The sequence below is a fragment of the Ursus arctos genome, unplaced genomic scaffold (assembly GCF_023065955.2).
Source record: "Ursus arctos isolate Adak ecotype North America unplaced genomic scaffold, UrsArc2.0 scaffold_32, whole genome shotgun sequence".
In the NCBI taxonomy this organism is placed as follows: Eukaryota; Metazoa; Chordata; class Mammalia; order Carnivora; family Ursidae; genus Ursus; species Ursus arctos.
Genome location: NW_026623008.1, coordinates 619,569 through 632,423, shown reverse-complemented (window position 1 = coordinate 632,423; position 12,855 = coordinate 619,569). Strand labels below are relative to the sequence as shown.

The 12,855-nt window shown below is 60.1% G+C and overlaps 1 protein-coding gene across 2 annotated transcripts; it reads left to right on the top strand.

The window, feature by feature from the left end:
* The first annotated feature begins 7,254 nt into the window (after positions 1-7,254).
* Positions 7,255-12,855, top strand: FNDC10 (fibronectin type III domain containing 10). Of its 2 annotated transcripts, XR_008956745.1 has the most exons (2): positions 7,255-9,066; positions 12,581-12,855. XR_008956745.1 is itself a non-coding variant. In XM_026520169.4 (1 exon), the coding sequence occupies exon 1, from the start codon at positions 7,255-7,257 to the stop codon at positions 7,936-7,938; it is 684 nt and encodes a 227-aa protein (XP_026375954.2). In that variant the 3' UTR covers positions 7,939-9,305. The 2 variants fall into 2 exon arrangements, 1 of the variants encoding a protein (XP_026375954.2); XM_026520169.4 differs by lacking the exon at positions 12,581-12,855 and having other exon boundaries at positions 7,255-9,305.

The following is a 12,855-nucleotide window of genomic DNA, read 5'->3' as shown; positions in this document are numbered from 1 at the left end:
TTTGATAGCGGTATCAGGACATGATGTCACTCATGATCAATCCAACCAGAATGTTGGATTTGGGGGGGGACAGGTCACACTTTTGGGAGTGCAGGTGCCGGAGAAGCTGCCTTTGTGCGGACAGCATGACCACGAGCAGCTTTATAGCATCAGAAGGGGACAGGAGGGGCTCGTCCCAATTCTCTAACCCATGCGGGCAGAGAGACGCTGAATGTTCCCAGTGCCCGGCTGTCTGGGGGTGCCAGAGAGCAGGAGCAGTGAAGTCTCCCCCTCCAGGTCCTCCGAGACCCCTCTCCTCCAGCAGCTGGGAACCAAGCAAGGCCGGAGGCGGAACTCCCCAAACCTCCAGAAAGACTGGCCTGCAGAGCTCAAACCTACCAAAGGTTACCAAAGAGCAGAGTAGAACTTTCTTAACAAGAACAGTGCACACGTTGGCTTTCTGCCACATTTAGGAGTGGAAAAGAGGGTATAATTACACATGCAGCAGGAACAAAAACACCGTGGACGTTTTTATGCCGAAACATTTGGGAATGAAATGGACAATTTCCTAGAGAGGCTAAGTAGACTTAAGTCAGTGGGGTGGCCTCCCAGCCCTTGTCCTGCCTTTCTGATGCCCTGGGCCACCACTGGCTCCATAAGCATCTTTGTACAAGAACAGAAACGATTGTGACAGATGGCAGCTGCACTTGTGGGGGACACGGGATATACAGACTTGTCAGATCATTGCCTTGTACACCGGGACCTGACGTAACATTGTGTATCAACTACACTTTGACTTTAAAAAATCCTATATGAAGGAGAGAAAAAAGAGCAGAAACAAACGGAATAGAACCTCGGTAACTTCCGAATGTGCCTCCTTCCTGACCCTTGGAAACAACACGCACAGATTATACTCTGCTCACCACACTTTGCTCAGTTTAAGGCATTTGAGGCGGAAGCCACCACCTTGCCAAGGCCTGTCCTAATCTGTACTGGGAGGCGGGCGGAAAGGTAGAGAGCCACAGGAAGGACTTCCCAGGGAGCCCCATAGGTCCCTGCACCTCCTGATTCCCTCCATGGGGTCCTGGGTGGGACTTGGCTCCACGTTCCAGCCTCACAGATCCTCTGAGCCTCAGTTTCCCTTCTGCACTGGGGGGCATCAGCCTGCTTGTCCAGCTGGTGGTCAGGTGGCCCTTTGGACCCGGTTGCTGCCGCCTCACACTGGTTCTTGGCTGCCTACCCTCGGGTAAGGGGTTGGGGTCACTGGCAAGGTTCACACTCCTGCATGTCCTGGGGGCCTCAGCACACACTCCTCCCCTAAAGCTTCACGAAGTGCTGTGCTCCCGCCCGCCCACGTCTCACGAAGTCTCTGGGAACCCAAAGCAGCTGCCCAAACCCCAGAGTTCAGAGTTGGGCAGGCCACAGGGACCCTGGAAGTTGGGACTTGCCCTACAAGTGAGAAAACAGGACTAGGGGCACTTGGGTGGCTCAGCCGTTAAGCTTCTGCCTTCGGCTCAGGTGATGTTCCCTGGATCCTGGAATCGAGCCCTGTGTCGGGCTCCCTGCTCAGGGGGAAGCCTGCTTCTCCCTCTCCCACTCCCCCTGCTGGTGTTCCCTCTCTTGCTGTCTCTCTCTGTCAAATAAATAAATAAAATCTTAGAAAAGAAAAGGAATAAAAGAAAACAGGACCAGATGGTGGTGGGGACAGCGGATGCCTGCTGCCCATACGGCCCTGGAGATGCGCTTCCAAACACCCAGCACATCTCTGTCCACGAGGAGCACAGAGGCAGCTGTGTCCAGGCTGGAGTGCTGGTCTGCCCCCATGCAGCAGGGACAGTGGCAAGAGCGGTCACCCTCTGCACCAGCTTCCTCCCACGCAGAAGCAAAGGTGATGGGTAAGGTGGGCAGAGGCTCCCACGGCACAACCTCAGAGCATCATCAGGCACCAGGGAACCTGTTAGTGTAATAAACTGTTGTGCCCCAGGCCCCGAGGTTGCTCTGTCGCTGAGGACTGGCCCTGGGTCCCTGGCATCCAGCGACATGAGCAGCCGCTTGGAAAGTGTTCTCTCTGCCCCCCACTCCTGCTGGCCACTAGCAGCCACCATGCCCTGGGCCTGGGATCTGTGGGGCATCTCCCCTGAGTTCACCTGTCACACATGTTGATGCCCCCTGGGGATGCCTGCCAGGGACAGGGCGTTGGAGTTGTGGAGACCATCCCCTCCTCTAGCTCAGGCCAGGCAGATGCCCAGGCCATGGCGTGGAGAGAGGCCACCTCACAGAGAGGAACTGGTATTTGCTGTCCCCTTTAGGTGAAGGCTTTGCCAAGTTCTGGGAGCCCGAATCAGAATGGAGTATGGCTCCCACCGAAGGCCCCTCTGCCCTGACGTCAGGTCCAGGACCCTCCCCAGGGAGGGGCACAATGCAGGGCCCACCCCTCGCCTTGCCAAGATCACTGTCCTGCCCTGGTGCTTTGTGGCTCGACCAGGGGTTAGCTCTCAGGGCCATGCTTCTCCGGAAAAGAAAGGTCGCCCTGCAGCTGGAGAAAGAGAGTGGGATGGTAATCCTCAGAGCCCTGAGGACGGTGTGCCACACATCAAAACTGCCGGGCCAGGGAGGCCCGGAGGGCTGTGGGGCCATGGACGTGCGCAGCTGCTGCCCTCACGCAGCCTGAATAGCAGCCAGCCCGTGTCCCTGTGTCTGCGTGCTCCGGGTCCCAGCAGGCCTGATGCCAGCCTCAGGGAGGCCCCGGCCAGGGTGACGACCTCGTCTGCAAGCCCCCTCCTCCCCCCCGCCGAGTTGTCACTTCAGGCTGGTCTGGCTGTCCAGGTGGGCAGAAGTGTATCTGACAGGCCCTGGAGTTTGGGCGGGGGACCATGAGGGCTGGGTCCCCACTCTGAACAGGAGCTCAGACAGACACCGGCCCAGACAGCCAGGAAGTGACCTGGGTGGGTACACCTGGAGGCTCCCTCCCCAGGTAGGAGCGGCAACTAAAGAGATCCTATGGGTGACCTCGGCCCACCAGGCTCTGGGGCAGGCCTGGGAAGTTCTCCGGCTGCGTGCAGCAAAGGGACGGGCAGCACTGGGGGTGCAGAGAGGATGAGCGCATGAGGCTTCTGCGGACCCCCTTCTTAAAAAAAGATTTATTTAGGGGCGCATGGGTGGCTCAGTCAGTTAAGAGTCTGCCTTCAGGGGCGCCTGGGTGGCACAGTGGTTAAGCGTCTGCCTTCAGCTCAGGGCGTGATCCCGGCGTTCTGGGATCGAGCCCCACGTCAGGCTCCTCCGCTATGAGCCTGCTTCTTCCTCTCCCACTCCCCCTGCTTGTGTTCCCTCTCTCGCTGGCTGTCTCTAGCTCTGTCGAATAAATAAATAAAATCTTTAAAAAAAAAAAAAGAGTCTGCCTTCAGCTCGGGTCGCGGTCCCGGGGTGCTGGGATCGAGCCCCACATCGGGCTCCCTGCTCAGCGGGGAGCCTACTTCTCCCTTTCCCTCTGCCACTCCCCCTGCTTGTGTTCTCTCTCTCCCCCTCTCAAATAAATAAATAAATAAATAAATAAATAAATAAATAAATTTAAAGACTATTTGAGAGAGAGAGCGCGAGCGAGCGCGGGGAGGGGCAGAGGGAGAGGGAGAGAGTCCCAAGCAGACTCCGTGCTGAGCAGCGAGCCCGAGGTGGGGCTTGATCCCACCACCCTGAGATCAGGACCCTGAGCCAAAACCAAGAGTCGATGCTCAAACCACTTCGCCACCCAGGTGCCCCCTGGGGACGCCCTTTTTTAAGGTCAGTCTGCCGCCTCCAAGCAGGACAAGACGGCCGTCTGGTCTTTATTCTCTGGCACCTTCTGTTTATATTCATGATGTGAGTTACAAAAATATCTGTAACTGAAAAAGTGAATGGATTTGTTAAAAAAGATTTTGAGAGCGAGAGAGCGTGTGCGCACACACACGTGTGCGCGCCGGAGAGGGGGAGGGGCAGGGGAGGGACAAGCCGACCCCCCACTGAGCCCAGCCAGGGGGGTGGGGGTGGGGGTGGGGGTGGGGGAAGACGTTCAGATCTGCAGGGAAGGGCCGTCAGGCTGAGAGAGTGACCTGGGGGTTTAAGAAAGAGAAGGGGTCTGGGGCGCCTGGGTGGCTCAGTCGTGGAGCGTTTGCCTTTGGCTCAGGGCGTGATCCCAGGGTCCTGGGGTCCAGCCCCGCTCTCCCACTCCCCCTGCTTGTGTGCCCTCTCTCGCTGTCTCTCTCTCTGTCCAATAAAGAAATAAAATCTTCAAAAAAAAAAAAAAAAAAAAAGAAAACGGAGAAGGGGTCAGGGTGGAGCAGTGGGAGGTGGGGTTGGTGACAGTGGTGGTGCCTACTTAGGGCCTGTGGGTCATGCGTCTGGTGGGACTCTGACGTTCAACAGCTGGAAAGCTGGTGTTTCGACTTCACACAAAAGGAGTTTTTCTGCGTCCAGTGACTTTGAAGTTCCGGGGACTCCTTGCTTCGGACGAGGCTGGATCCAGACGTTTGGAGCAAACCCTCGGCCGGGTTTCTTGCATCTCTCAGGGGCTGGCTTCATTCTCAGACCAGCTCTTCCCACACAACATCTTCAGGCAACAGATGGCAGTCCACCCCTTCCAGCAGAGAAATCCCCCTTCCCCGTGAGCTTCAGCAAAGGCCTCGAGGCTAAGGGAACAGACTGGTCTCACTGGCCAAGGCCTGGGTGCCCTGCTGACCCCCTGGGTAAGGGTGAGTGAGGCCCACCCAAACCCCCCACAGACTAAGGACAGAGAAAGGAGCTTCCCTTACTACTGAATTTGGAATGGTTACGAGGCAGGTGGGCACCCCCCTGCCATGATGCTGTGGGAGGACCTGGGGGTCAGCTTTGGCTGGCTGGCTGGTTCTTCTCTCTCTTCCCTCTCTCGTGTCTGCCTGGCTGCACCCCAGCAGCCAGCTGCCCTGCCTGCAGAGCCCAGGCTCCCACCTCTGGTTTCCAGTGGGACTGCCCAGGAAGGTGGCTCCAGTCAGAACTGGGGGGCCACCTCTTCCAGCCCACCTCCACCTCGCCTCTGGGGTCCTGAAAGAGGTGGATACAGGGAAAGCTTGCATGAACTTGGAACAGCGCACCACACATTCTGTGAGTCGGAGGCGGTCCACGCTGAGTGGTGTGCAGTGGGCCCTCATCTTCGCAGTCCTGCCCATGTGCTCTTCCTGCTGGGACGGAGGCCGCCAGAGCCCCACTCAGCTACCTGGGGAAGGCGGGTGCTGACCCTCAGCCTCCTCCCCCTCCCCTTAATGGAGCAGAGATTACAACAGGCTCAGAGGCTCCGGCAGACCCCATTAGCCCTTATATTTCTGGGTAGGGGGCTGCTGAAGGGGCTCTCGCTGGAGGCTTTCCGGACTTGGATTCAGCATCAGAGATGGATGACCCTGTGGCGCCAGAGGAAAGGGCCCCAATCCTCCCACGTGCCCTTCGGGATGCGGCTGGTGGCACGCAGGTTCCAGGCCCTCACAGACACCAGCGCTGGGACTGGGCCTCAGTAGGACTAGAGTAGGCATGTGGACTGACAGACTGGCCACCCGGGGGTCCTCAGGTCCGGAGATGCCGTAGTAGTGATTCGGGCCACCCGAGAATATGGGGCCTCCCCTCTCCCACACCCTGTCATCTGGGGCACAGTGCCCGCAGTTGCTTCAGGCTTCCACTGGAAACTGAGGCCCAGGGAGCTCGGAGTAGGAACGTGGGGGTCCCTAGACCATCATCACTTTTTGCTTCCCTGAGGAAGCCCTTGAGTCCCCCCACCAAGCTGGGGCAGGAGTCCAAGCCCAAGGATCTCTGAGCCTGAGGAGAGGGGGCAGGGCCAGGGAGCGCTCCTCCCCAAATCTTTACCCTCGACCCTTCGCCACTAGGTACAGAGGCCTGGAGAGACCCCATTCAGGGTTCCAACTAGCCGAAGGGGCCTCATGTCGGGTTAGGGTCCTCCAGGCCATAATGAGGCATGCTGGGCCTGGGTAAAGGGCTTCAGACCCCTAGCTTTGGTAGAGGCCTTGAGGTCTTGTGCTGGCCCAGAATTTTTGGGGATGACCAGGAATTAGGAAGGCTGGGTATGGGTGTGTGGGGACCAAGGACTCAATGAGCACTGCAGCCCACATAGTCCCTCCTCTCTCCCCAGGCCCCAGATGAAAACTGCACCCGGGGTGGGGGGGTGCTACAGGGAACCCAGGGCCCACAGGACAGTTGCGGGGCCCACTGCTCACCTCCCTGCCCAGGGCACAGAGCGGCCCCTCAGCCAGAGACCCTCAGCCAGACCCCCTGCACCCAAGCTGTGTCTGCATCAAGTCCCAATGGGTCAGGTGGACCTGGAGGGGTGTCCTGAGAGCCCGGTTCTCTAGGCAGGGGTGGTACTGGGGGGCTGCGGTCTTGGGCAGGTCCTGAGGACAAGAGTAGGAGAAGGTGCATGTCCCTCCTTCCCCGTCGGTGCACCGCGTAAACTTGTGGGAGACTGTTCCCTTTGTTCAGTCCCGACGCCCTTCTCGGGGTATCAGGAGGGGGGGCCCAGGGCCATATCTGTGGAAGCAAGAGAGGAGTCAAGGGCTGATGAGAGCAAAGGCTGCTCTTTGACGAGAAGAGAGATTCAAGTTTTCACCAAAGGAATCCTCCCCTCTCCGGCGACCCTCCCCTGCGGGCGCTATCTCTAAGGGCAAAGGAAAGTTTCCGTCCTCGCCCCCTCCTCGTCAGGGCAGACCGACCCTTACTCTGGGTCCCCACCGCGGATCTGGGAGGGGGCGGCCTGGGGCACAGTGACCCGGGGTCCTGCCTATATTTCTATCCGGAGGCATGGCCAAGGGCAGTGCAGGGCCTGCCCTCGGAGGCCACGACTGGGACACCGGTCCCCCGGAAAGCCTCAGGAGAGGCCAGGCGGGGGCGAGGAAGGGGCGGAAATCCGCCCACTCGGCGACAAAAGAAGGGACAGGCAGCGTGGACCGCGCGCGCGGGGCCTGCGGCACCCCCATCCCGCCCCGCCCGGCCCCACGCGCCGGCCTCCCCTTGCCCTTCGCGGTCCGCCCTCCCGGGGCCGCGGGCCGGCGAGGGTTAAGGGGGGGCGGGGCATGGGCGGCCCCGCCCCCGCCGCCACGCCGGGTCCGAGCGCGCACGGGGCGCGGGGGCGGGTCGGAGCGGGCGGCGAAGGAGGGCGCGGCGCGCGGGGGAGCGCGGGGAGCGGCGGCGGCTGCGGCGGCGCGGCCCGCGTGACCCTCCGCCGCGCCCGCGAGCCCGCGCCCCGCCGCGCCGCCCAGCCGCAGGATGCGCGCCCCGCCGCTGCTGCTGCTGCTGGCCGCCTGCGCGCCACCGCCCTGCGCCGCCGCCGCCCCGACGCCGCCGGGCTGGGACCCGGCGCCCGACGCGCCCTGGTGCCCCTACAAGGTGCTGCCTGAGGGCCCCGAGGCGGGCGGCGGGCGCCTGTGCTTCCGCAGCCCCGCGCGCGGCTTCCGCTGCCAGGCGCCCGGCTGCGCGGCGCACGCCTCGGCTAGCCGCTCGCTGCGCGCCAGCGTCCTGCGCAACCGCAGCGTGCTGCTGCAGTGGCGCCTGGCGCCGGCCGAGGCGCGCCGCGTGCGCGCCTTCGCGCTCAACTGCTCGTGGCGCGGCGCCTACACGCGCTTTCCGTGCGAGCGCGTGCTGCTCGGCGCCTCCTGCCGCGACTACCTGCTGCCCGACGTGCACGACGGCGTGCGCTACCGCCTGTGCCTGCAGCCGCTGCCGCTGCGCGCCGAGCCCGCCGCCGCCGCCGCCCCAGAGCCCGCCGGGCCCGCCGAGTGCGTGGAGTTCGCTGCCGAGCCCGCCGGCATGCGGGAGATCGTGGTGGCCATGACGGCGGTGGGCGGCTCTATCTGCGTCATGCTGGTGGTCATCTGCCTGCTCGTGGCCTACATCACCGAGAACCTCATGCACCCGGCTTTCGGGCGCCCCGGCCTGCGCAGGCAGCCCTGAAGCACCAGGCGGCCCACCGGGGCTCTGCCTGCCCGAGATTGGCGCCCGCTCCCCACTCCTCGCTCCTGCTCCCTCCTTAGGATCTCCACGCAGGGCCTGCTGGAGACCGGTAGGGCCCCGGCCCGCCAGGGCCTCGGAGTCATTGCACGACCTTCCTAGCCCGGCATCCGCCTCCCAGACTCCAACTCGGGACTGACCCTTGGGCCTGCGCGGGGGTGCCAGCCTCGTCCAGGGCTCTCCCTGCTTTCCAGAGGCCTTTATAGGGGCCGCCAGGACATACAGCCCCGTCTAGCAAGAGCCATTGGCATCCCCGGGTCATCACCCTGCGCCTCCAGCCTGTGCCGAGTTGGAAACAACAGGCTGTCGTCATTGCTTGGTCACTGTGTGCTTTGCCGACTTGGGGAGGCCCCTTGGAGCCTGTCCTCTCCCCACCTCACCCCAGTGGGCTTAGATTAGCGTCGTGCCTTAGTGTCTTGGGCCCACTGTGGGAGCCAACCACCCGTCCTGTGCTGTCCGAGGGGGTGTGTGGCCCTGGCACTGGCTGGCTTGTGTGTGCTTCCGGCCAGAGCCTCCTGGGAAACCCCCCCTTCAAGCTCTGCAGGAGCCTCAAGTGTGGGTAAGCAGCGTCCAGTGTTGTTTCCCTACCTGGCTGTCTGACAGGCTGGGAGCCATGATGTAGCACAGCAGGTGGACCCAGCCTCCGATCTTCGTGTCCAGGGCCAAGTGTCCTCTGACCTTGGGGGAAGCTGGCAGTTCTCCAGAGCTGCTTCTCATTTTCTTTTGTGGGTGCTGCTTCTGATGAGAGCTTTCCATGGTGAGTGGGGGCAAGTGGCTGGAAAGAGAGGGCTCGTCTCAAACGACAGTGCTGTATCCAGAGAGCAGAAGAATTGATGCCGGCCTCGCCCAGCACAACTGGCCACTGTGGTCTGGATCCACGCCTCAACCACAGCATGATGGACAGCACCGTCCCACCCCTTACTCGCACTGGCAGCCAAGAAAGAGCCTAGGATCTGGCTGGTGATGCTGCTACCCACTGGACTGAAGGCTGGCTTTGTCCCTTCCTGGGAAGACCCGAGCACCCTGGCCAAGGTTGCTTCCTGAGCCGGGCACCTGGCATCACCGGGAGGGGTAAGGTGTACTTGGCTCTCCTCGAGTCCCTGACTGTGACCTTCCTGGACCTGGCACTTCTGGAGTCACTGTGGCTAACCCCTTCCCACCCTCCCCCCGGTGACCACCAGCGACCCCAGGTCCTGGCTGGTGCCCCCACAGTGCCCGCTCCCTACCTCTCTGTCTTTGCTCGGCCTGCCCCTGGCATGGCGCTGGTCAGGCGTGAGCCTGGTGTCAATGTCTAAATGTCCATCATTTTAGACCAAAACCACTGGCTTGTGTGCTTACTGGGGAGAAGGGAGGGAAGAGTGCAGGGTGAGGGGGAAGAAGTGGGCCCCTTTTTCCCAGTTCCAAGGCACCCTGTTTCAGGCAGAGGGACAGGCAGTTCTGTCCGCCCTCAGACCTTGGGAAAGCATCTTTTCCTGGGCCTGCTGTTAGGTAGCATTTGCTGCAGTTAGAAATAGCCCAGTCTCATGGGTGACCCAGTTGGGCTGCGACATGTGGTAATTAGGCAGCTTCAGGAGGGTCCCCTCCCCAGCCTGGGCCTCCCCATGCAGGCTCGAGCTGGAGAGAAGGGGGACCTCGGGCCGCTGTGTGGGGCATGCACCAGACCACCACCCACCGTCCCAAAAGCCCTCCCCCTCCTTGGCTGCCCTTGAGATCCTGGAGCCGCTGTGACCCTGAGGATCAAAAACAGCTGGGGGCGGGCCGGGCTCTGAGGAGTGACTCATCCCTTTGGAGGGGGCGGGGTGCAGCAGTGTGTCTAGACAGCCAGGGCAGAAGTGGGAGGGGCTCTGCTTCTGGCAGCCTTCACTCTGGCTTCCTAGGGGCCCTTTGCCTGCTGCAACCCCTCTTGACCTGCCGTGCACTTGGGTGTCTCCACACGGTAGCAGTGGGAGCCCTTGGAAGCCCTGCTTTGAGGAACTGGGGCGTCCATGCTCAGCTCTGGGGTGCAGCTGGGTTGCAGGACTGGAGCCACTGTGAGGTTCTGTGAGGCCTGCTCTCATCTCTTTCTTCCCCTTCCCCGGCCCTCCACCTGGATGGGGGCCCCTCTGTGGGCTTGGGCTCATACAGCTGGAGCCACAAGCGTGTCCTGTCAGCGGCTCTGCAAGGCTGATCAGCACGGACATGTGGCCTTCTGTTCCACAGGGGTTCATTCCAGGGGCGTCTTGAAGGACTTGAGTCCAGCTTTGGGTTTGCAGAGGGGGAGCTAAGCAGCCCTGCCCCCACGTGGTCCAGTATGTGAGCCTGGGTTTGGGAGATGCCCTGGAGCTGGTGTCCAGGCCGAGCACTTCTGCTTCTGAGCTCACTGTCATCCTCATAAGCTGCTGCTTTCCCCAGTGGCCCACCGTTGTCCCAGGGGTGCTGGGGACACCCAGGCTCCTAACCCACCCAGTCCACTTGAAAGACCATGTACCTGTCAGGGCACCTTCCCCATCCCTACCCCCTCTGGAGGAGCCTCCTTCTCCTGCCCCCTTCTCTCCCTCTTTCTGTCCTCATCATGGTCTCGGCTCTGACGTGTGGCCAGTGATAGACATGCCACTCTCCCGGAACATCATCATGGCTTCCCTGTGCCCTGCAGCTGGGGTCCAGATGCCTCATTTGTTGGTTGAGACTTTGCCTCTCATTGGTCCCCAAAGATACTTCGGCTTATGATTTTTTAAAAAAGATTTTATTTATTTACTTGTCAACGAGGGCACAAGCAGGGGGAACGGCAGGCAGAGGCAGAGAGAGAAGCAGGCTCCCCACTGAGCAGGGAGCCTGATGCAGGACTCGACCCCAAAACCCTGGGATCATGACCTGAGCCAAAAGCAGATGCTTTACTGACAGCCACCCTCAGGGATCCCATGATTTTCTGATGTGGCATAGAAACCGCTGCTCTGATCCTGAAACACCAAAGGGTTTCCGGGGCTGTCAGCCTGGCTCTGCCTTTGAAGAGCCATGTGGCCTTTGAAAGCTGTTTCCTCATCTGTAAAATAGTGACAGGAACGGAGCCGGATTCACAGGCTTGTTGCAAAGTGTACGTGAGATCAGGTGGGTAGAGGTGAATACGTCCCGGCCATTGTCATCACTGTCCATGCCACCACGCTAGAGCTACAGCCCCAGCCTAACTCTACGCAAAATCTAGACACGTGGCTCTTGAAATTCCCATTATGATGGCTTCTGTGTACAAAACAGAACCGAATCCCTGCTCACTCCCCAGAGCTCATTCACGGCCTGTACTCCTCGCCCTGCCAACAGGAATGATCCACCATCAGTCTGTGAACTCATGCCGAAAGCCCCTGTGGCCGGCTCCGGGGCCCCAGCAGCGACTGCGGGATGCTGGCCAGCCTGCCCTGACCCCTCCACACAGCCCGCGGCAACCGCTTGCTCCCCTGGTCCCTCAGGCTGGGCCCAGGTCCTCCCGCGCTGGAAGGCCATTCAGGCCTCCGGCGTCCCAGGAGCGGTTTCCTCAGTGCTGGTCCTTGGAAGGACCTCCCGCTCTCAGAGGCTGCCCAGCTGGACAGCAGGGTGGGAGAGGATGATCAAGGCAGCAGGCACCATCATCCCGAGGAGCCGGCACTTCCCTGTTCATCTCAGGACGGGGGTCAGGGCTGTTGGATCTGGTGTCCAGGGACAGCCAGGAGCTGCCCAGGACCCTGGCCTGAGGGACTGGTGGTTTGGCCGTTTCATCCTGGGTCTAGAGAGGGGCCAAGGCCCCTGACACCCTGAGCCTCCCAGGCTCGCCACACCTCGGCTGCGTCCATTTCCTTCCTAACGGCTGCCGTTGTCTGTTTAGCTTCGTTAACAGGCGGTTACGGTTTTTATCTGTTTTCTGGGCAATAGCTCTCTGCCATGACTCTTTTATCTATAGGGATGTTACTACGCTTTTCTCACTGTAAGTCTGCGTGGCATTCCACTGCTACTCTGCTCTTTTGGTCACATATGACAGAGACAGCTTCCCCAGGTTTCTAGGTGAGGAGCGGGTGGGCCGAGATAGCTTCCCCCACTTCCCAACTCTGTTAACTCTGTTAAATGACGTGGGAGACAAAGGCAGAAGAAAAAGTATTACATTTCCTTACTCCCTACAGCCCACGGACAAGTCCTTGAGACAGGCAGAGTGACTTCCTCTAGGGGCTCAGTGCCTCCATGTCCACACCTTGCTAAGCGCAAGAGGCGATCTTAGCCCCACCCCCCGGATCCTGTGAGTCTACTTTAACATACAGAAATTCCTTTGGAAACTTCCTTCATCTCTACCCCCAAGATACATGTTTGCAATCATCCCCCAAGCATGTGACCCACTGATACACATCTGAGGGGTCTCACGACTGGGATTTTATTAGATGACCTTTCCCAACAACAGCTAGCCCCCTTAGGATCCTGGAAAACTTGCTTCCAAAATTCCCTAGACTTAACGCTCTCCCTAACCCCCTCTCAACTTGAAAGTATGTAATCAACTCCTCCTTATGACCCCAGTGCAGCTCTTTCTGCCCACGGGTCCTGTCTGTGCTTTTTTTTTTTTTTTTTTTTAAGATTTTATTTATTTATTTGACAGAGCTACAGCCAGCGAGAGAGGAACACAAGTAGGGGGAGTGGGAGAGGAAGAAGCAGGCTCCCAGCAGAGGAGCCGGATGCTGGGCTCAGTCCCACGACTCTGGGATCACGCCCTGAGCCGAAGGCAGACGCTTAACGACTGAGCCACCCAGGCGCCCCAGTCCCTGTGCTTTAATAAAACCACCCTTTTTGCACCAAAGAATAAAGAATTAAGAATTCCTTATTGGCCCTTGGCTTCGAACCGTGATGACTTTCCTACATTATTTTTTTTAAAGG

What these genes read in the sequence shown, in the direction of transcription:
- FNDC10 (XM_026520169.4), top strand. Translation starts at nt 7,255, where the DNA reads ATGCGCGCCCCGCCGCTGCTGCTGCTGCTGGCCGCCTGCGCGCCACCG.